The 21,389-nt window shown below is 34.8% G+C and overlaps 2 protein-coding genes across 2 annotated transcripts in view; one reads left to right on the top strand and one right to left on the bottom strand.

Annotated features, from left to right (window-relative positions):
* LOC148943692 (integrator complex subunit 12-like) overlaps positions 1 to 9,596 on the top strand; it is a 30,942-nt gene extending 21,346 nt beyond the window's left edge. The window contains exons 6-7 of the mRNA XM_089100911.1: positions 2,529 to 2,610; positions 9,090 to 9,596. Of these exons, the coding sequence (XP_088957037.1) occupies positions 2,529 to 2,610; positions 9,090 to 9,226 (219 nt within the window). The 3' untranslated portion in view covers positions 9,227 to 9,596. The remainder of the gene's footprint in view (positions 1 to 2,528; positions 2,611 to 9,089) is intronic.
* A 4,214-nt stretch (positions 9,597 to 13,810) lies between these two features.
* LOC148943691 (small ribosomal subunit protein eS28) overlaps positions 13,811 to 21,389 on the bottom strand; it is a 40,733-nt gene continuing 33,154 nt past the window's right edge. The window contains exon 3 of the mRNA XM_089100871.1: positions 13,811 to 13,913. The gene's annotated coding sequence lies outside the window, so the exon portion shown is untranslated. The remainder of the gene's footprint in view (positions 13,914 to 21,389) is intronic.

Here is a 21,389-nt window from a genome sequence, read left to right as displayed (position 1 = left end):
TAAAAAAAAGATCTAACCTTTTGAAGTGAACTCCACAAGAAGAGAAAGTACATGTCGTCATGTATAGTGAGGTCTTTGACTGTATTTGTGTATTTATTTTGATATGCAACAGGCACCGTGGCTAACTGCTATTCCTATTAGGCCTAATGTAATAAATAAATAGTGGCATAGAGCCAATAATTTTATAGATATCGGGATTTATATACATATAGATATCGGTTGATGTCACCTTTGGGGCTCTACAATGGGTACTTGCGTACAAACAGCGTTTCCACAGTCTCCTAAAATATCTCTAGATTTCTGGAAAAGACAGTCTGACTCTCCAAAATCTTCCCAGAAGATTAGTATTTTGTGTTTTTTTGTTAACGTTCATGTCTTTGAGAACGTTAATTCCGAGTTTGGAGAAACTCGGGGATAGTACTTTCGCTCACAAATCTCTAATTTTTGCATGTTGTAATCAATTGTTGATATTTTGTGTATCAAAATGCAAAAATTAGAAGTAGCAAAATTTCTCATGCAAATTGATCAGTGGGCCAAATGGATAAGTCAGGGTTTAGGATTTTAGACAGACTATATAAGCAGGTATTTTAAAGGAGGAACTTTCGCAATTATTTATTCATTTTTTCGTAGAGTTTGATTATTTTTTAATATATTTTTTTAGATTTAGTTTTTGTTTATAGGTCAGTGAGCCATATGAGATTAGACAGGGTTTAGGATTTTAGACAGACTATATAGCATATGGCATGTATTTTAAAGGAGAAACTTTCTTAATTATTTATTCATTTTGCTGCATATAGTGTGATTGTTTTTTTTTTAATTCAGAATTTATTAATTGGTCAGTCAGGCAAATGAGAATAGACAGGGTTTATGATTTTAGACAGACTATATAAGCTTGTATTTTAAAGGAGGAACTTTTGCAATTATTTATTCATTTTCTTGCATATAGTTTGATTATTTTTAATTTTTTCTTTTTTAATTTAGGGCTTTTCATAAACAAATGAAGCGAATAAGAATAGATAGGTTTAGGATTTTAGGTAGACTTTTCAGCTAGTTTTTAATTTATTTTTATTAAAGCTGGGTGGTATAAGGGGATTCTTAGACGGAACTTATAAGGAACTCTCCCTTATTCCTCGTACACATAAATTTGGTTTTATTTTGGGGTGCCCCGAAGAGGGAGATGATTGCTGCATCCCTCCCCACAGCATGTCTGTGGAAAAGTTTTGGTAGTCAAAACTTATCGAATGCATCTGACCTTGATGATGTTTATGGAATTCAACCGCAATTACTCAGAGAATATACCGGGTTTTCGCTCATGGTTTTCACTGGAACCTGGTTTAGGGAACCCACTGGAACTAGCAGAGGCAATGTAGAGGATTTTGACGCAGAAAGTATGCCAGGTTCGTGAATCTGTTGGTATTCGGATCAATAGAACTAACAGAAATTTGCTTATAAAATATATCGAAATCTGGCTCAGAGAAAAGAAGCGCAAAGACTGATACTCAACCTCAGGTGCTGAAATTTGTCGAAGGAATGTACTAGAATTATTTTTTTTTGGTAATTTTTCAGAGTTTTTCCGAGGGAATTCACCAAGATTTGGCTAAGAAAATCCAGTGGAACTTGACGGAAGCAGAATACCTGAATTTGGAGCGAGTACTCTGGAAATTTGGTTGTTTGGAAATTTGGGGGTGTTCCCCACTGGATTTCGAAAAATACCTTTTTTTGGTCTCGTTGAAAAATGTTTTTTCGGTATTTTCATTGAAAGAATTAAGGTAAAAACGACAAATTCGATCCCCTTAGATATTGAAAAATACATTTTAAATTCTTTTTAAGTATTTTAATTAAGTTTTCTATTTAATCTTTTTCTTCCTTTGTAAACCTTCTAATCATATTCACCCTTCTACAATTCAAACCAGCGGCGTCAATTCCCATTTTTTTTTGGGGGGGGGGGCAAAATGTATAATTAAATACTTAAAGGGTGCAAATCTCTCATTTTTTCATTTCTAATAAAATACCCAAAAAGGTATTTTTCAAAATTTAGGAGGTGAGCAAAAGAGCTAGCGGGACAGAGGCACAGTTAGTGCTATGGCAATTGGTTATTTGAAGGAGGGGTGGGCATGGTCTTGGCATGAAATATGATAAGCAAGAATTGATTGGATAAAATATGAATCCTAAGTATAATGTATGAAGGGTGAATGTTAATTACAAAGTTTACAATGGAAGAAAAAGACGAAAACAGAAATTGAATTTAAATACTTTAGAAAAATGAAGGGCGGTTATGACGTAAAAAAGGGCGATTATGACGTTTTATATAATACGCGGAAAAGTAAAAAAAAGGCGGTTATGATGTAAAAAATTGTCTTGGAATAGTTTTAAAATATGTCAAGACCACCTTGGGCTTTCATGTTTGTCATTTTCCGATTTGTATGGAAAAATTCATATTTAGTGTATATAAAGATGTAAATCTCTTTTAAAGTTTTTCAATGTTTTTCAATTATTTTTTCAATGTTTTTCAATTTTTTTTTTTGCAGTCATCGTCAAGCTCTAAAAGTGGTAGCAGCTACAGTAGCAAGGTGGGGCCACATTCTCCGAGTTCGAAAAGTAGCTCATCTGGTAAGTTCAGTTTACTGGATTTGTTTCCAAATTTTTTTTTGTGCACTTACTTTAAGACTATTTTTTTGTGGATGATGTTGTAATGCGTCTTTCCTTTATTTTATGTGACAATTGCCAATTCATGAAAATATAGGCGGGGGGGGGGGGAGGTAAATGAAGATACGGAATAAAGGTATTTTTCAAAATAAGGGGGTAGGGGATTTTTGTTTCAATAAAGTACGAAAAAATACCTGTTTGTCAGAATCTAGAGGGGGGGGGGATTGTCCCCATTACCCACCCCCAATCGGTGCCCTAAATGAAAACCATTTATGCTTGTCATGACCGGTCCTCTGATTGCTTCCTTCTGAGTTTAGTATGTTGAAAACTCGGCTAAAACTCGTTTTTTCAAAACAGCAACTTTTTTTTGGAAGGCAGTTACAATTACGCACTTTTGAATAAAAAGTATGCCTAAGCTTATTATTGAAATAAAGTAGCTGGCTTGCCTTTAAATTTGAAGCTACAAGTTTTGCCGACTTACGAAAATGTTGGTGGGGGAGGGGTAATTTTAAAAAATGAAGATAGGAAATAATTTTTTTTTAATTCAGGGGGGGTATTTATTTCGATAGAAGTAATAGAAACTAATAGATTTAGGGGTTAAATTAGATAGGGTTGTAAGGGTTAGATTAAAAGATATGGTTAAAATTGAAATTGAGTTAAAAGGTCGTGTTTGACAATTGATAATTGCTTCGCGAATTCCGTAAGAGTAAAGATTCTTCTTGTACAAATGAAGTAAAACTTCATTTATTAACTTAACCTTCAAATTTTGCCTTGAAAAAATCTTCAATTTACCAGAGATATATTAAACATATACAGAAAGCAAAACATTCAAGAGTTTATGGAAATCAATTTCGTCTTTTTTGACACCTATATTTCATCAATCAACACTACTCTAGTAGTGACTGATGAAATAGTTTTATAATTAATATTAATAATTGTTTGGGCAAGATTAATCAATTCTAAAACAATAAAACCAGGTTACATTGTTTATATCATAATTTTTGGAATGTTCACCTTTTGGTAATTCCACCAATTAACCTCCGTGACCTTGGTAACTCCTTAATTAACCTCTAATTTCCAGAAAACAGTCGAAGAGGCTGCACAAAGGGTTAACCCGGTTGAACTACGACATTGTGTAATTTTGTCCGAAAGTACTCTTAAGAAGACTTACAAGACTTAATTGTTCCGGTCCATACCAAAAAGTGGAATATTTATTTTTGAAGATACCAATATTCCAGCAACGTTGAAAATCAATGTTTTTCATTGTGCTTGTCCAAGTTGTCTAGCAATTCTTGTCACATTTAAGCCAATAAACAATTCAGAGTATAATTCGTGAATTCACTGGAACTAGGCAGAGGTGTAGCTATGGTTTTTAGCGCACGGGGACATTGTCACATTCCCCCCCCTCTCATCATCCTCAACACAATATAAGTAGATCATACTATTTATGAAAAAGAAACCTCAGTTTGCCAACCTTTCAGAGGACCCGCCTGGGGATAGCTGTCCCCCATTGCCCACTCCCATCCCTAGCCCCCTCATTCCTATAAATTGTAATTTTCCTGCTTTTTGCATAATTTAAAAGCAGATCTATTAATAGATTAACTTTTCAGAGAAAGTGAAGCAGAGCTGTTCGCTGTAATTTTACTTATGTATTGATTGATTTAGTCAGAAGTACTCCTAGCCTCTGCCATATATTACAAAACTAATATTTTTTATATAAATACACAAGTCCAAATTGATCTACCTTGTTCAGTACAAATGCAGAGGCTCCTAAATGGGAGGGGCCACCAATGTATTTAGCTTGTAAAAAAGAGATTGTGCTGCAATGTTTCTGCAATTTTGCAGAGCCTACTCCAATTTACCTGATTTTTCGAAGTAACATATGAGTCAGTCATTATGATCGATTCCTCCTCCCCTCACTCATCTTTTGACTTGCAACGTTTTACCATAAACTTACTCAACCCGCTCAGATTACAACTGTTTGACTGAGCTGTATGTGCAAGTTATGATCTTTCACTTATCGAAAACCAAGAATTTGTAAAACTGGACTAGAGGTATGTATGCACTGCCTCGCAGAAAGTTAGATATATATATATATATTTTAAAACAAAACCTAAAAAAATTCTACTGAAATAGAGCTTCCATTGCTTATGGCAATTCAAAATGTAATGTGTCATATATTTTTATCCTGGGATTTAAACTATTCCCAAGCCATTACAATGTGATACACTGGTATGAAATTATCCTCTCCTAATGTGCTCCTATTGAAACTACCCTATCTCCAAAACCGCTATTTTTTAGAAAAGCTTTTGAAGTTTCTAATTTTGTTTTTCCAGTTCTTCAAAAAGCGGTTATATGGGAACAGCCGAACTGTAGAGTTTCTTTTATAACTATTTGCTACGAAACTATCCCAAGTCCAAATAAGGGCGTAGGATAGTTTCAGGGTGTGATAAAAGCATCTTTGCAACATATTGTAAGAAAGAAAAAGCCAATTTGGAACACATCTAGCGGTGTGGTGTTAATTCTGACTGGATCGTTTTCCATTTTTGGAGGTAGGATAGTTTCAATCGGAGCCCGTTTGGAGATATGATAGTTTCAATAGGAGCCCATTTGGAGATAGGATAGTTTCATTCCAGTGTAGTGAATAGATCAGTTGATTATTCGCAAATTCGTTACACCTATGCTCGTTTTCAGAAATAGCTAAAATAAAGGTCTTTATTCCCAATATTGTGTTTGCAAAATCCTTAGGCCCCACCCCAAAGAAAAATATTTTATTCTCCGTTTAATGCTATCCTAGAAAACGTGATTTGTACCTTGTGAAATTATTTCAGCGGTATTTACCTAGAGCACTGTGCATGGTAGACAAGATCTGTGTTGTCAATGTAGACACATTAACCTGTGATGTTTAAAATTATTAAGTGGTAGTTAAATCTAATAGAAACATTGTGGTGGTAGTTGTCGTGAGAATAGTCGTGATTGGGGTAGCCACTCATTGATTTGCTGGTATATAACCCAACAATAGGACTGCTCTTTCAGTTATTTATAGAGGGGCTAAGCCTTGAAATAAGCTTATCCCAAGCACCAAGGAATTACCCATTAATCTAATAAAATCAGAGTTGTGGGGTTGCTTGGTAAGCACACCTTCGAAACAGATTGAGATTGATGGAATTAAAAATGATAATAAATGTATAAATACTTTTTGCTTCGGGATCATGATATTATGTAGTGCTATTGTGTATGAAATATTTTTGTATTTTTTTTTTCGGTACATGGTTTCAACCTCCAACTTCTTACAGATTTTTTTTTTTTTTTAGTAGCACACCCTCGCAAGCAACACTTTTGGTGTACTACCGATTGATTTTTTGTCTGTTTTTTTTTTATTACTATTGCTACTGCTAATAGTATTTTATAGTTAATTACTTAATAAAGTCTTAAATACCAACAATAGCAGAGATCAAACGTCACTTGTAAAATATGTACATAATATGTGCTGATTTTAGACTTCCTTAATGCGACATTTGCCACAAATTTTAATCATAAAAAATCTAAAATCCTTTAATTTAATTTTTTTTTTTCTGAGAATCGGACCTATTTTAGAAACCTGTACTTAGTGTATCATTCCTAGACTAAACTGTTACCCTCTAGGTTTTAATTTTCGCTCTTTTTTCAAAGTAGACATATTAAACTATAATAGACAGCATACAGGAATGTGGGCCATTATTGGCTCTTGCAAAGGTTTTAGCAGTTTTTGCATGTTTTTTTTTTTTAGCAGTGCAGTCATTTACCAGCATTTACCAGCTACTATAATTGTGTATTTTGTATGACTTTTTTTTCACTGAAAGATAATATTAGGGCAATGGGCACAAGACAGGGGGATTGTGGGCAGATGAATAGCCAAATAACAGAAGGTTAAACTTTGAATTTTTATTTGATATATGAATATACGTTTATTTTTATGTGCATCATTTTTATTTAAGTGAGCATAAATAGTTTACTTGTGCATTTTGAATGTCCTCCCTTGAAAAGATAAAATAGCGTCAATCTAAAAAATCTATCACAAGTTCTGATAGTCGAATTTATTTCTTATATTTCTTCCCTTCTTAAGGGATTCTAATATCTTCTTCAGTTTGGGAGTAAATATTCTCAAAAACCTAACGCAATATGTGAACCAATGTCTATATGAAATTTTTGGCCAAGGCTCACCTTCTAACCAGCCTTTTAAAATATTCTCTTGGAAGGAACAGAGGTAACAGGTGACGCAGGTACACGGGAATTTAATTCATGGGGCCTGTCTAGGGGAATGCAATTTTGAGGGCTTAGAGTTTGGAAGCGCGCATAATATGGAAGCTGTAGAAAACTGTGGGGAAAGTTATGAAGATCTTAAAATTCAGTGGGAGCCAACTGAATTTTAATAAACACATAAAAAAAGTGGTTGAAAAAAAAGACATAAAAAATTTGTTTATATGCATGTTTATTACTTTTTTAAGAGTCGGAAAAACATTTCTGGGGGGGGGGATCAAAGCCCCTCTCCTGGATATGGCCTTGCCTAAAACCCAGGTAGAATTGAAAAAGTTTACGTTTTAACACTTTCTCTCTTTTGGCAATTAGTATTGTCTCTTCAGTGAGAATGTTTCGCTTGAGCACAATTTTTCTGGTTTGTAACATTTCCGTTTTTTCGACAAAATTTAAGTTTGTTGAACCGATTTTTTCGTCGGTTGAACCGACTGGTGCACATAAAAAGTGCTATATAGTCTGATCTCATGTGAAATGGGAGCCTACCAATGAACAAATATACATCTAGATGTCTTATAAGATACATTTTCATCTTCTAATAATGTCTTCTTCTAACAAGTTGAGGAAGCAAAAACAACTGATTCAGATTTGAGGGACTGAACTTTTCACCTTACGCACCTTAAGTGGACTTCACTATTGTTTTATGATCCCAGCTTCAGAAACTGGTTTAAAAAGCTTGTTCGTCAATGCCACATATTTATCTAATAGAAAAATTCCTTTAAAAAAATTGATCATTTAAAAAAAAAATATGACTTGAAGTGACGGGAGCAAAAAAAAATTTCTACGACACAATTGAACCCGAACCCATTACACGGGTATCTATTTGGTTGCTTACGCTGATTACCGCTAGCGTTTATATGCTTTTTGAAGCAAACTTTTCGACTGAGCAGATACTTTTCTCGCACCTATGTCCTAAATGTAAAAACAGTAAAGAACACGGTATTGGACCATTATCTATTATAGGTATTTTAATTGTTGTATGACTAAGCACTGTTGCATCATTTTGATTCCTGTTTTTCAATGCAGGCAGTTGCTGCAGGTGAATTATCCCCTACCAATAGCAAGATAAGTGATACATGATCAGGTTCAGTGAATATTGACCAAAGTGACGCCCAACGAAGCTAGTGTTTACAGAAGGCACAGAACAATTGAGTGATAGAAACGCATATGACCTATCGGTCGAACGCGTCAAACCCCAAACAACAACATTATCTATTATTTTCCCTGCTCAATCCTGGGCATCATTCTCGTCTCTTTCTCTCTTAGATGATTAACGGGTTTGATTTTTATGCACCCTTGGATGTGTCTAAAGCATCTAAACTCTTCTTACATTATCCCCACACAATGTGGGTTCGAACCACTTTATTTTCAAGAATTACATTCGAGGGTCACTGACGAGCCTTGTATGGCGAAGAAGAATATGAAAATTAATGAAACAGGAATATTAATTGCTAGGCTATAGTTGTGTAACTAAAAAAATCTGCTATACAACTACTGGTATTACTAACAAGTCACTGCTACATCAAAGTGCCTGAGACCAGCACAGCTACGCACGCTCCTCCTCCATCCCAATCTAGTCAAAGCCTTCCTCGTAACACCCTCCCAGGACGTTCCCATTTATCTTAAATCTTTCCTAACGACATCCTCCTATCCTAAATGGGGACGACCTACTTTTCGTTTGGCCCTAGACGGATGGCCGAAATTCTTCATCCGCAGAACGAGCCCTAGCCATCTCAACCTTTTTCTCATCAACGTCCTAGAAAGCGAGATGGAACCATACTTTTTACAGCCTACTGTTTGAAATACGGTCAGTCAGTCGGGACATTTTTCTAGCTGTTTCCTTTAAAATGTTAAAGAAAATGTGTCTTTCGTATGTTTGCGAGATAAGACAAGAGCTTTATAACCAATCTAGTTTAAACAAAAATACAAATAAAACGTTTTGGACTTGCTCTATTTTTATGCTAAAATAGAAGAAATTTTTATGCTGGACAAAATAGAATAAAAGCTTGAAATAATTAAAAATTTTTGAAACAACTACTAAAGAGCTAAAAAATCACATGCTCAATTTTTGGCGTCAATTGGTGGCAACAATAACATAATGGATTTCAAAAATGTTTTAAGACAATTATCTTATTTAATTTAATATTTAGGTAAAAGTAGCAAGCGCTCGAAGTCATCATCTTCGTCAGTAACGTCAACGGGCTTCCTTCAAGATGCTGATAAAAGATTGCAGATGCTGAAAAAGAAGGCAGCAACCAAACTGACTGAAAAACGAAAAGGAAAATGAGTTTTCAATATATTCAAAATTTTATTTGTCCTGTTTTTTTTTTGAGGTTTTTCATTTAAGCAAATTATTGTGCGAATAAAATTGATGTTTTCTTTTTGTTAAGCCAAACTGACTGAAAAACGAAAAGGAAAATGAGTTTTCAATATATTCAAAATTTTATTTGTCCTGTTTTTTTTTTGAGGTTTTTCATTTAAGCAAATTATTGTGCGAATAAAATTGATGTTTTCTTTTTGTTAAGCCAAACTGACTGAAAAACGAAAAGGAAAATGAGTTTTCAATATATTCAAAATTTTATTTGTCCTGTTTTTTTTTTTTTTGAGGTTTTTCATTTAAGCAAATTATTGTGCGAATAAAATTGATGTTTTCTTTTTGTTAATTTTTTTTTCCTGAATTTATTTCAGTAGAATTTCTCTAAGAATTAATATTTAGTTTTTAAGAGATATAATAGAGTTAACTTACTGGAAATAATTTTTGGTTCCAAGCTGGGTTGATAAATTGTATGTACCAGCTTGTGATCGCCAAGGCAAGAATTTCAGCTTATTTCCTCAGGTTCAAGAGCAGTGTTGTCAGATGTCAGGTATACGACTGTGTAGCACTGAGCGAAAATGTGCAAAAGGTCATATGTAAAGCAAAATTGAATAATTTGCGGATTTGAAATGCTTAACCTTAAAGAGTATAGGGAACTGGCGCTAGTATCGATGAAAAAATCATCAACCTCATCCAGCAGTTGGCTTATCTTGGCAGTTTTTTAGTGTAATAAGGAAAGTTATTTTAATTGATGAATTTAATGTTATAATAAGTGTCAGATTCAGTTTTTGACCAAGGAACGATTGTGAATCTTGAAAAAAATACCAAGAGACGTCAGATGCTGGGTGACACTTTTGTTTTTTTTTTACACTAGCGCCAGTTTCTACTCTTGTAAATTATACATACTCTTTGGCTTAACCTCTTTAAAAGTTTTTCAGGTGACAAACCTGCTCAACATTTTTCACTTTCCGTGTTCCCATTTTAACTTGGAGCAGCGCCCAAGCTTCATTTTAGTCACACCTGTGTGTAGAATGAAAATTCCTTACGATTGCAGCACCAATAATGTGCTCCGTGAGTAATTTTGAAAGTTTGGCTATGTTCAACTTGTAAGTTTTTTTTTTTTTTTTTTTTTTTTTTTGTAAAAAAATATGGGTGCTTCGAACATCGATTTTCCTACAATCTGGAACAAGATACAAAGACATGGATTAGTAGACAATTCTTGGGAACAGATTAGTGGTGATACAGGGAACAAGTTAGTGGTGATAGTGTTTTTTCTGTAGTCAAGCGTAACCTTAAATCAAGGAAAACCACATATTCCTTCATAATTCTTGTTTTTTTTACAAACCAACAAATAACGTTTGGTTCGATCAAAATCTCCGATACAGTTGCTGTCTCTCATTTCATGCAACACCCATTAACATATATATATATATATATATAATGCGATGAAAATCCCTAAAAAACCTATTTTGTATTTTTCAATCTGATTTCTTAGTTATTTTACTTTGGGCTTTATAAGTTCAATCAATTATATAAAGTTAAATAGCTTATATCGAAAAAACATTTTTGGATAAAAACAAATGCACTTATTAATAATGCATTATACTTTTCGACTGCCATCTTCCTTGTTTATTTGGTAAGTGTCCGTAAATCCCAGTCAATGACTAATCTGAAAACAATTACGTAATGTTATACGATGGATACCCGAAGTGAATATTTCTCGATTATGAAATCGTTCAGTAAGTTTTAAATTATCAAAAGAGAGTATACGTCTTTTCATGTCTATGTCAGAAGCCTGAAGGCAAGCAAGTATTTCATAGGCAACGCTATTGTAGTCGTAGAAACTTTGGAGGGCGCTCATTTTATGGATAACAGTCAAAAGTGAGTCGAGGGCCGCCACAACCACCCTTTTAGCCCCCCGTTCCCCCAAAGACTATGGACACAAAAAGGGGGGCTCGTTTTATAAGAAAGGATAAACATTGATTGGAGGGAAACCATTCTCTTCCTCCAGCGCCCCTTTTAGCCAACCGCTCCTCCCTCGACCGCCGAAGATATCGATACAAATTTTGAGAAAGGTATTTTGTTCACGATGCTCGGAAGGTCCAAAAACAATTATTATAAGCTATGCATTTGCCATTACTGCAATAAATTATATTCTTCGGTTGGTATATTTACTTTATATAACCGGAAAGTGTCCGTAAATCCTAGCCAAAGACGAGCCTGAAAGCAATCCTGTGATATTATACGATTGATACATGAAGTGACTATTCCTCCAGCATACAATCAGATTCTGTTAGGTTTTCGATCCTCACAAGCGAGTCTACCTCTTTTCTTGTTTGTGCCTAAAGTCCGAAGGCAAGCGGGTATTTCTCATTATAGATTACATAGTCAGTAGGTTTCATTAACAAGTAACAAATTTGAAGCGTAATCTGGCAAGTGTAAATTGTTGTCTCACGGGAGGGGGCGGGAATACTGTCCCCCATTAGCTGATACCGCTGGTCTAATATATTTGGACCATATTTTATCTGTTGAAAACTGATGAAATCTACTTCTACTCTTGTAGATGCTAGGAGGTAGTGTTGGGCGATATCTTGATTAAACGATATATCGATATTTTTACTTTTGATTTCGATATTTCTGATCAGTTTTTTTGTTCAACTCCTGGCTTTGCATAAGTTCAATAAAAAATTGTAACTAAAGCTTATTTTGCATATTTTTTTTTGAACTTTGAGCAATACAAAATCTAAAAATAATAAAAACTTCGATTACATAAATTAATATATTAGAAATTCAGATCTGAAATTAGCTGGGCTCAGGATAAAGAAAGATAACCTACTGGCTATTCAAAATCAGCAACGTATAAATATTTCCAATGAGAATTGGTTCTGCCTTTCAGTGATTTAATAAACAAAAAGTATGTTTTCCATGAAAGTAAGGATCAGCATTAAAACTTAAAACGAACAGAAATAATTGCATATATGAGATGGATGCTCCTCATGTTTGAAAAAACTTCTGATTCTAATTAAACAACCCTTGTGTTTCAGAAGTTGTTCTTAAAGAATCCGGACAAAAAGTCAAACTCTAGCATATAGAGCGGGGCAGTGAGAATGGGGTGTCTCTCTTCATATGCAGTATTTCTTTTCGCTTTAAGTTTCAATATTGCTCCCCAGTTTCAGTTGAAATTTTTTTTTTCTTTTTAATTTAATTTCTGATCGTTTTCCAATAATGCCGGGAAATGTATTTCTCTCCTCTTTGGAAATTCCCCCCTCCACAAAAATTCAGCCCCATGATAAATCCATTCCTGCTGAAAATTTCACCCAGAAATTTTCTTCTGGACAATTTCGCTAAGAAAATTCTCTTTAGCCCAATTTATTTTGAAAAAAGATTTTATTTATTTTCTAATATATTTTCGAATAATGCCGAAAAACCTCGGTGGGAAATTTTCCCTGGAAATCCCATCCTCCCAATGGAAAGTTTCTTTCGCAGAAAATTCTTCCATGAAGAATTTCTCCAGCGGGAAATCCCTCCCACACACCACCCCCCCCCTCCCAGACAGTTTTAACTTCTCTGAAAAATTTCCCCAGAAAATCTCTAGATGTAAGCAAAGAGAATGTAAGATAAAATTCGCGGAAGAGTTCTGGAAAATTTTCCTCTTGTAATTTCATCCCCGGAAACTTCCCTCTTCATGGAAAATTCTCCCTGTGGAAAATCTCTCCTCCCAAAAACTGTCTGTTTTCTTCCAGGCAACAAATACTATATGTAAACAATAAGCAAAATCCATAGTGCATAAACCTTCCTCCAGGCACTGTGGAGGGCCATGACAATTTAACCAGAAGATGTCTACATGGAAATTGAATCAGCAAAGAGAAAGTAGGAACGATTTTGTATAGTTCTGGAAAATTCTCCCAAGCAAAATCACCCCCAGTAAGTTCATCCCTGAAAACTTCCCTGTTCATGGAAAATCCTTTCCGTAGAAAATTCCCCCTCCCCGAAAAATATCTGTTTACATAAAAATATAAAATACTATAAATAGACAACAGGCCAAATTCATAACTTACAGCCCTTCCCCCAGGTTGGGGGGGGGGGGGTCATGTTATCTTTAGAGACACAGTTATTTGATCTTTCAGATATGGTGAACAAAATGGATGTATCAAAATTTTGATAAGATGACTTCGGAGAAAAAGACGCGAGATGGGGTTTAGTTGCCCTCCAGTATTTTAGGTCACTTTGAAAGAAGACTAGAACTTTAAATTTTCATTCAAACGAACCCAATGTTCTTGGACCATTGGTTTGACACAATCACCCTAAATCCTGATTCAAATGGTACATCTATTTCAAAGCTATTCCAATATTCAGTGAATGAAAAAAATGTACCTAAAAAGAAAGCTGTGAAGTCAAAGCATATACAACTTAGCAGCTTGTCATTAAAGCTCATTCTTACCTTTTCAAACAATTCCTCTATAAAAACACCAAGGATATTTTTTCATTAACTACACATAAACATAACACCCTAAATACTACAAAAATTGTAATGCTCTTTTCTAAAAAACATAGTAATAAATTTTTAAGTTTATTTTTTTTAGCCTTTTTTTGTACAAAACTGAATTCACATTATTGAGTTTGCTACCTCATCAATGATGTCTTCAGCTTATGACAAAACCTGTAAAAGAAAAAATAATCAATTTTAGCTATCAGAAAATATAAAATAAGGTTAAAATAGTCCTCAAAAATTCATTTGTAATTCTTTCTTCTTGCTCAGCCTACCATCCCTGCAAACAGGGAGGACAACAGAACACTGCCTTCCCAAGAAAAACAAAATCTTCACATCCCTAAACATTCAATATCTACAATCAATATCGTTAGCAACAGCAGCAGCAACAGGTGTGGTGTGAAATTGAATAAAGGATTGTGCCACTTTTGTGAGAAAGATCATTTATTTCTGCCGATATTTAACCTTATCTTTGCACCTTATATTTGTACCTAGGTGTCATTTTAAGTGGCTTCCCTTGGCGTGTCGCTTTTTTTACCTGCATTTTGAAGTTATAAATTTTTTATTCTAATTCCCAAGGGACCTGTCCTTTGTCTGCAAACTCAATATTGAAACAGCTGATTAAACAGCTGTGGCTGTCTTCTTCTTCTTCTATTTAACAGCAGGCGGTCTTTTCAGTATAACTATTTAGCCCTTTTCCTTTTGCTTCACTGTGTGGGCTACAGAGCTACTGGCTTGATTGCCTCATATTTATTAGATATTTTCAGATATCTTTCAGCAGATCTTTTGACTCTAGGAGTTCAAATATAAGATGATAGATGTCAATTTCTATGTTCTGTGTGCAGGTATAGTTGGCTAGGCTCTTGGCTGATAGTTGGATTTTGTGGTCTTTGAAGTATTTTAACAGTTTACAAAGCAAGGTATGTTATGCAGACGTCAGCATATTACATTCAAATAGGCAATGGTCAATTGTTTCATTATTCATATTACAATGCCTGCAAAGAGGGGACAGGGAATTGAACCACTTGAATTAGAAAGCTTATATGAGAATGCAAGGAAATTTAGTCCATTTGTTCCAGAACGAATTCTATGATAAATTTTAGAAAGATACTTATTGGGAAAGGGGAAGGATGGATTAATCTTATAAAATTAATATCTGATAGCCTCCATCGGTAATATCTCTAATTGGATTGGTCTCCACCTGGTCAATATTATAGCATTTTGCTATTTCATCAACCTGATGATTACCTATGCCAGGTGGCTAGGAATGTACTGAAAGTAAGTTTTTATGCCACTTGAAGCAAGATTATCAATAATACTGAGACAATGATAAGTGTCAATGTCCAACTTATATTGAGGAGCTGAGGCCAGCAACTCAAGGCTTGATAAAGAGTCGGAATAGATGATAATATTATTCGAATTTTCAATCAAAGGTTGGTTTTGCTTAAGGTGTTCTAATGCCATGATTATGGCATTTAACTCAGCAGACATTATAGATAAATTATTAAATAATCTCTCTCCCATTGTAATTGTCAGGTGAGGAAGGAAAACACCACTTACAACCTTCTCATCCATTTTTGACCCATCAACAAATATTTGGAAGTGATTTTTATAGGTAATTGTATTAAGTTCTGCAAATTTTTTCTGGACAAAAGCAATGGGGGTTAAATCTTTATTCCATTTTGAAAATTCAGTATTTATTATGGGAAATGACCAATTCCATGGAGGGGATTGGGGGAAAGTAGGTGCAATAGACTTTGCTGGTACAGGGAACTTCTTTTGAATATTGGCATACTCATCTGCAATACCTCTATACATGGCTGGATTTCTTAACCAATTATGTAATGTGTGTGAGCTATTTGATTCAATTTTTGTAAGATGTTTTATCAAGAGTAAGCTACGTCTCTCCCTTATTGTTGTTAATCCACTCTCCATAAGCAGAAACTTGGTGCTTGTGGGTTTCCTAAGACCAAATATGAGACGTATTATATCATTTTGTGTTGTTTCAATTTTTTGCATCTGGGTCTTTGCACATGCACCATAGACAATGAGCCCATAGTCAATATGGGGTCTTATATGTGATTTATAAAAATGGAGTAAGGTTTCCTCCTTACAACCCCAGGGTGTGGAAAGAAGTCTTTTTAGTATATTTGCTTTTCTATAACATTTTTTTATTGTGTTTGAAATGTTTAGGTGTAAATTTAGTTTTTGGTCAAGAATGAGACCTAGGTAATTAATATTATTATCTTCTGGAATAGTTGTTTTATTTAGAGTTAATTTTGCATTAACATGGTTTCGCTTCCGGTGAAATTGGATTATTTTTGACTTGGTGGGTGCAATGGGTAAATCTGAATGTTGAGAGAATTTTTCAAACTGGAAAAGTGACTTTTGCAGATTTGACTGTGCTATCTGAAAGGTGTTGCCAGATGACCATAGCACCAGATCATCAGCATATTGTAGATTTGTGTGGGGTAGGTTCATGTCCCAAAGATACAGGGCAAATAGGAGGCAACTGAGGACTGCTCCCTGAGGTAGGCCTTTGGATATTGTCTTTTGGGGTGAAGAGGCTGAACCAACACAAACAATGAAAGTTCGCACTTCTATGAAGGATTTAATAAAGGATACTAGCTTGGGAGGTACTCCAAGGTTTGCAAGTTTATTTAAAAGGATTTGGTGGTTCACATTGTCATATGCTCCTTCAAAATCAAGGAAAGCTGCCACTAGGATATTATTATTTGAGAAAGATTCATTTATTGCATTTGTTAGCAAAATGAAAGCATCTGTTGAGGAGTGGTATTTCCTGAATCCAGTTTGAGTGTGTGGGATCATGTTATTTTTCTCAACAAACCAGAGGAGTCTGTGATAAATCATTTTCTCCATTATTTTCCCCATCACAGGTGTAATCATTATGGCCCTATAAGACTCAGGGTTATCTTTTGGTTTATTTTTCTTTAGGATTGGTAGGAGGGACGAACATTTCCATATATTGGGGAACATAGAAGATGCCCAAGCGTGATTATAACAATTTAGCAGCTCTTGTTTGTATGAAGGTGTGAGATTCTTTATCCATGTAGGGTGTATATTTTCATTGCAGCTGCTAGTTTTGGACCTGATATGATGTATTGCATTATTCAATTCCTGGATTGAAAATGGATTAGTTATGTACTCGGATCCTGGGCGTGGTTGGTAACGAGGATTCATAGGAATTGTGGACAGTTTGCTTTGATTATTTGATGTTAGCTTATTAACAAAGAGTTGCAAATAGGTTAGCCTTTTCATTACCATTGTCATAATGGGTATTATTATGTATAAGCTCATACAGGAGTGGGTTGGGAGAAGTCTTTTTCCCACATATGTGGCTTATGACTTTATCTATAATTGGCTCATTTGTTTCTCTGGAGAGATTAGTTGCAAAATTATTCCAGTATTTATATTTAGCATCTATTATAGTCCTTTTTAGATTAGATTCTGCTTGTAATTTTTTTAAATATGTAGTAGGTGTTTTTTTTTATGAATTCTGTCCTAGCTGCCTTTTTTATCCTCCATTTATTTAGGCACTCATTTGTCCACCATGCTTTAGGAATTTGTTTAGGGAATGTTATCTTAGGTGTTGTCCTGGGGATAGCATGATTAGCTGTATTTATTAGTTAAGATGTCAACGCTTCAGCATGTGTGTCAACTGTTGTGTTAGAAATGCATGAACTTTGGGTGAAACTTGTAATTTCATCATTTAGCTTATTTTGGAAAATAGACCAATTTGCTTTAGTGTTGATATATTTGGATGTATGAGATAAAGTTTCAGCAGGTTCATTTAGGGAGCAAACTATAGCAAAGTGGTCTGTACATAGACTATCAATTTTATTTATGTAAATTTTGTTCAAAAAATTTAAAGACACAATTTGTAGGTCAATTGTGGAGAAATTGCCACTTTTGGGGTTGAAATAAGTATTCAGGTTTGGAGGGGTAGCAACAACTAATTCATTATTATTTGAAGTCATATGCTCAATAAATTTATCAGCTTTATTTGCTGGTTTATTCCCCCACAAAAGGCAGTGGGCATTGAAATCACCACAAATAATGATATTTTTTAACATATTAGAATTATTTATACAATTAAAGAAATCCTTGGCATCTGTAGTTTGGCCATTAGGGTTATAAAAGCTTATTATGTAGGTTTTTAAATTATTCAGCCAAACACTTATACCAATTACATCAAAATCATTTTCAAAATCTGGAAAATTGATGCCACAAAATTTTATATTATTATTAGCTAATAAAGCTACACCACCTCCTTTTCTCTCTGAAGATCTATCCTTTCTCAGGATAGTATATCCCAGAGACTTAATTTGTTGATTTTGGGTTAAATGAGTTTCCTGGAGGCAAGCAATATTAATTGAAGTATTATTCATAAATGATATTAGTTCATTTAGCTTATTTTCTGTGAGTGATCTTACATTCCATTGGAGTATTGATAAATATTGTGTTGTTGAATTATTCTTCATGTGACTGTGTATCAATGTTCAGCTTTGTTAAGAGTAAAGCAAGATCTTTTTTTGCTTGAATGAGCATATCATCTGAGATGTAGATTTTTGCCAATTCTGCAATAATTTTTGTTTTCTGTAGTTGATGTATGTTCATGGCCTGAACTGAATTACAGTTTAGAATGAATAAGCATATATTTAGGATTGCATTTTTGGTAGTGCATCCTGTTGGTTGGTTAAGGGATTGATTCCTGGTAGTGTTTCTGGTTTGTTTCTTCTTGGGAGGGAGGGCCAGGCTGGCCTCATCTCACCGGAACAGGAGGCTTGTTGGCTTGGTGATACCCTCTGATCGGGATTTGAGCTTGGGGGCTTAGAAGATGGGGTTTTATATGGGGTGTTGGATGCATTTGGGGCATTTAACTTGGGAGTATTAGTTGGTTTCATTAAAGGCTTTATTTGGTATCGTTGGGCAGCATTTGCTTCCATTGCTGCAAAGGGGTATGGGATGGCCTTCTCTGTTGAGATTTGGAGTGTTAGAGCTCTTTTCTTGTATGCAGGGCATAATGATTTATTTGTAGATTCATGTGGGCCTTTGCAATTGATGCATGTAGGCTGGGTGTTGTTGCAAGTTGTCAGCTCTTTAGGATGGAAAGATTTATAATTACTACACTCTTGGAGAATTTCATTGCATTTGTTTGTTGTGTGTCCCAGTTTGAAACACATTTTTATTTCAAAGGGGGTAGTGGGAGTAATTTCAAGGTAAATTCCTAAGTTTTTGGAGGGAGGATCTTGGGCAGGGAGAGGGGAAATGCTTTTGATTGGGGAGATTTTTTTCCTTTTTTTAGAACTTCTAGAGAGGACCTCTTGAAACCCATTATCATCATTTATGGTTACATTAGCCCCTACACTTATCATTTTTCTATTCTCTGAATTGGAGCTATCATTAGAACCTTGAGATAGGGTACTTGACCAGCCAGGATGGGTATCTTTCACTATGACACTTTCACTGGAATTTGATTTTGGATCTGGGGCGACATTTTTTTTTTGGAGGACTTCTGAACATTGCCTATTGGAAAAAGCTTTAAACACAAAAATAAAACCAAAACAAGAAGGGAAAATAGATGATATCAAACCGTCTGCACTATACTATGGGGAGGATAAACACCACAGTATAGCCCTGAGGATGACTTGAGCAGAATTGGTTTAGTACAACTGCTGATTAGAAGAGATAATAATCACAAGAAAATATATTTCGATTTTCTTATAAGGTTGCTGTTGCGGTTCGCAACAAAAAAAAAGTTCTTCTTCTTCTATTTAACAGCAGGCGGGCTTTTCAGTAACACTATTTAGCCCTTTTCCTTTTGCTTCACTCTGTGGGCTACAGAGCTACTGGCTTGATTGCCTCATATTTATTAGATATATTCAGATATCTTTCAGCAGATCTTTCGACTCTAGGAGTTCAAATATAAGATGATAGATGTCGATTTCTATACTCTGTGTGCAGGTATAGTTGGCTAGGCTCTTGGCTGATAGTGGGATTTTGTGGTGTTTGAAGTATTTTAACAGTTTAGAAAGCAAGGTATGTTGTGCAGACGTCAGCATATTACATTCAAATAGGCAATGGTCAAATGTTTCATTATTCATATTACAATGCCTGCAAAGAGGGGACAGGGGAATTGAACCACTTGAATTAGAAAGCTTATATGAGAATGCAAAGAAATTTAGTCCATTTGTTCCAGAACGAATTCTATGATAAATTTTAGAAAGATACTTATTGAGAAAGGGGGAAAGGATAGGATTAATGTTATTAAAATTAATATCTGATAGCCTCCATCGGTAAATATCTCTAATTGGGATTGGTCTCCCACTTGGCTGGTCAATATTTATAGCATTTTTTGCTATTTCATCAACCTGATGATTACCACTTATGCCAGAGTGGCTAGGAATGTACTGAAAGTAAGTTTTTATGCCACTTGAAGCAAGATTATCAATAATACTGAGACAATGATAAGTGTCAATGTCCAACTTATATTGAGGAGCTGAGGCCAGCAACTCAAGGCTTGATAAAGAGTCGGAATAGATGATATTATTCGAATTTTCAATCAAAGATTGGTTTTGCTTAAGGTGTTCTAATGCCATGATTATGGCATTTAACTCAGCAGACATTATAGATAAATTATTAAATAATCTCTCGCCCATTGCAATTTTCAGGTGAGGAAGGAAAACACCACTTGCAACCTTCTCATTCATTTTCGACCCATCAACAAATATTTGGAAGTGATTTTTATAGGTAATTGTATTAAGTTCTGCAAATTTTTTCTGAACAAAAGCAATGGGGGTTAAATCTTTATTCCATTTTGAAAATTCAGTAATTATTATGGGAAATGACCAATTCCATGGAGGGGATTGGGGGAAAGTAGGTGCAATAGACATTGCTGGTACAGGGAACTTCTTTTGAATATTGGCATACTCATCTGCAATACCTCTATACATGGCTGGATTTCTTAAACAATTATGTAATGTGTGTTAGCTATTTGATTCATTTTTTGTAAGATGTTTTATCAAGAGAAAGCTACGTCTCTCCCTTATTGTTGTTAATCCACTCTCCATAAGCAGAAACTTGGTGCTTGTGGGTTTCCTAAGACCAAATATGAGACGTATTATATCATTTTGTGTTGTTTCAATTTTTTGCATCTGGGTCTTTGCACATGCACCATAGACAATGAGCCCATAGTCAATATGGGGTCTTATATGTGATTTATAAAACTGGAGTAAGGTTTTCTCCTTACAACCCCAGGGTGTGGAAAGAAGTCTTTTTAGTATATTTGCTTTTCTATAACATTTTTTTTATTGTGTTTGAAATGAGGAGGTGGAAATTAAGTTTTTGGTCAAGCATGAGACCTAGGTAATTAATATTATTATCTTCTGGAATAGTTGTTTTATTTAGAGTTAGTTTTGCATTAACATGGTTTTGCTTCCTGTGAAATTGGATTATTTTTGACTTGGTGGGTGCAATGGGTAAATCTTAATGTTGAGAGAATTTTTCAAACTGGAAAAGTGACTTTTGCAGATTTGACTGTGCTATCTGAAAGGTGTTGCCAGATGACCATAGCACCAGATCATCAGCATATTGTAGATTCGTATGGGGTAGGTTCATGTCCCAGAG

The sequence above is a fragment of the Artemia sp. Qi Xiang Cuo genome, chromosome 15, assembly GCF_049724085.1.
Source record: "Artemia sp. Qi Xiang Cuo chromosome 15, ASM4972408v1, whole genome shotgun sequence".
Taxonomy (NCBI): Eukaryota; Metazoa; Arthropoda; class Branchiopoda; order Anostraca; family Artemiidae; genus Artemia; species Artemia sp. Qi Xiang Cuo.
This window is presented reverse-complemented; position numbering and strand designations above follow the sequence as displayed.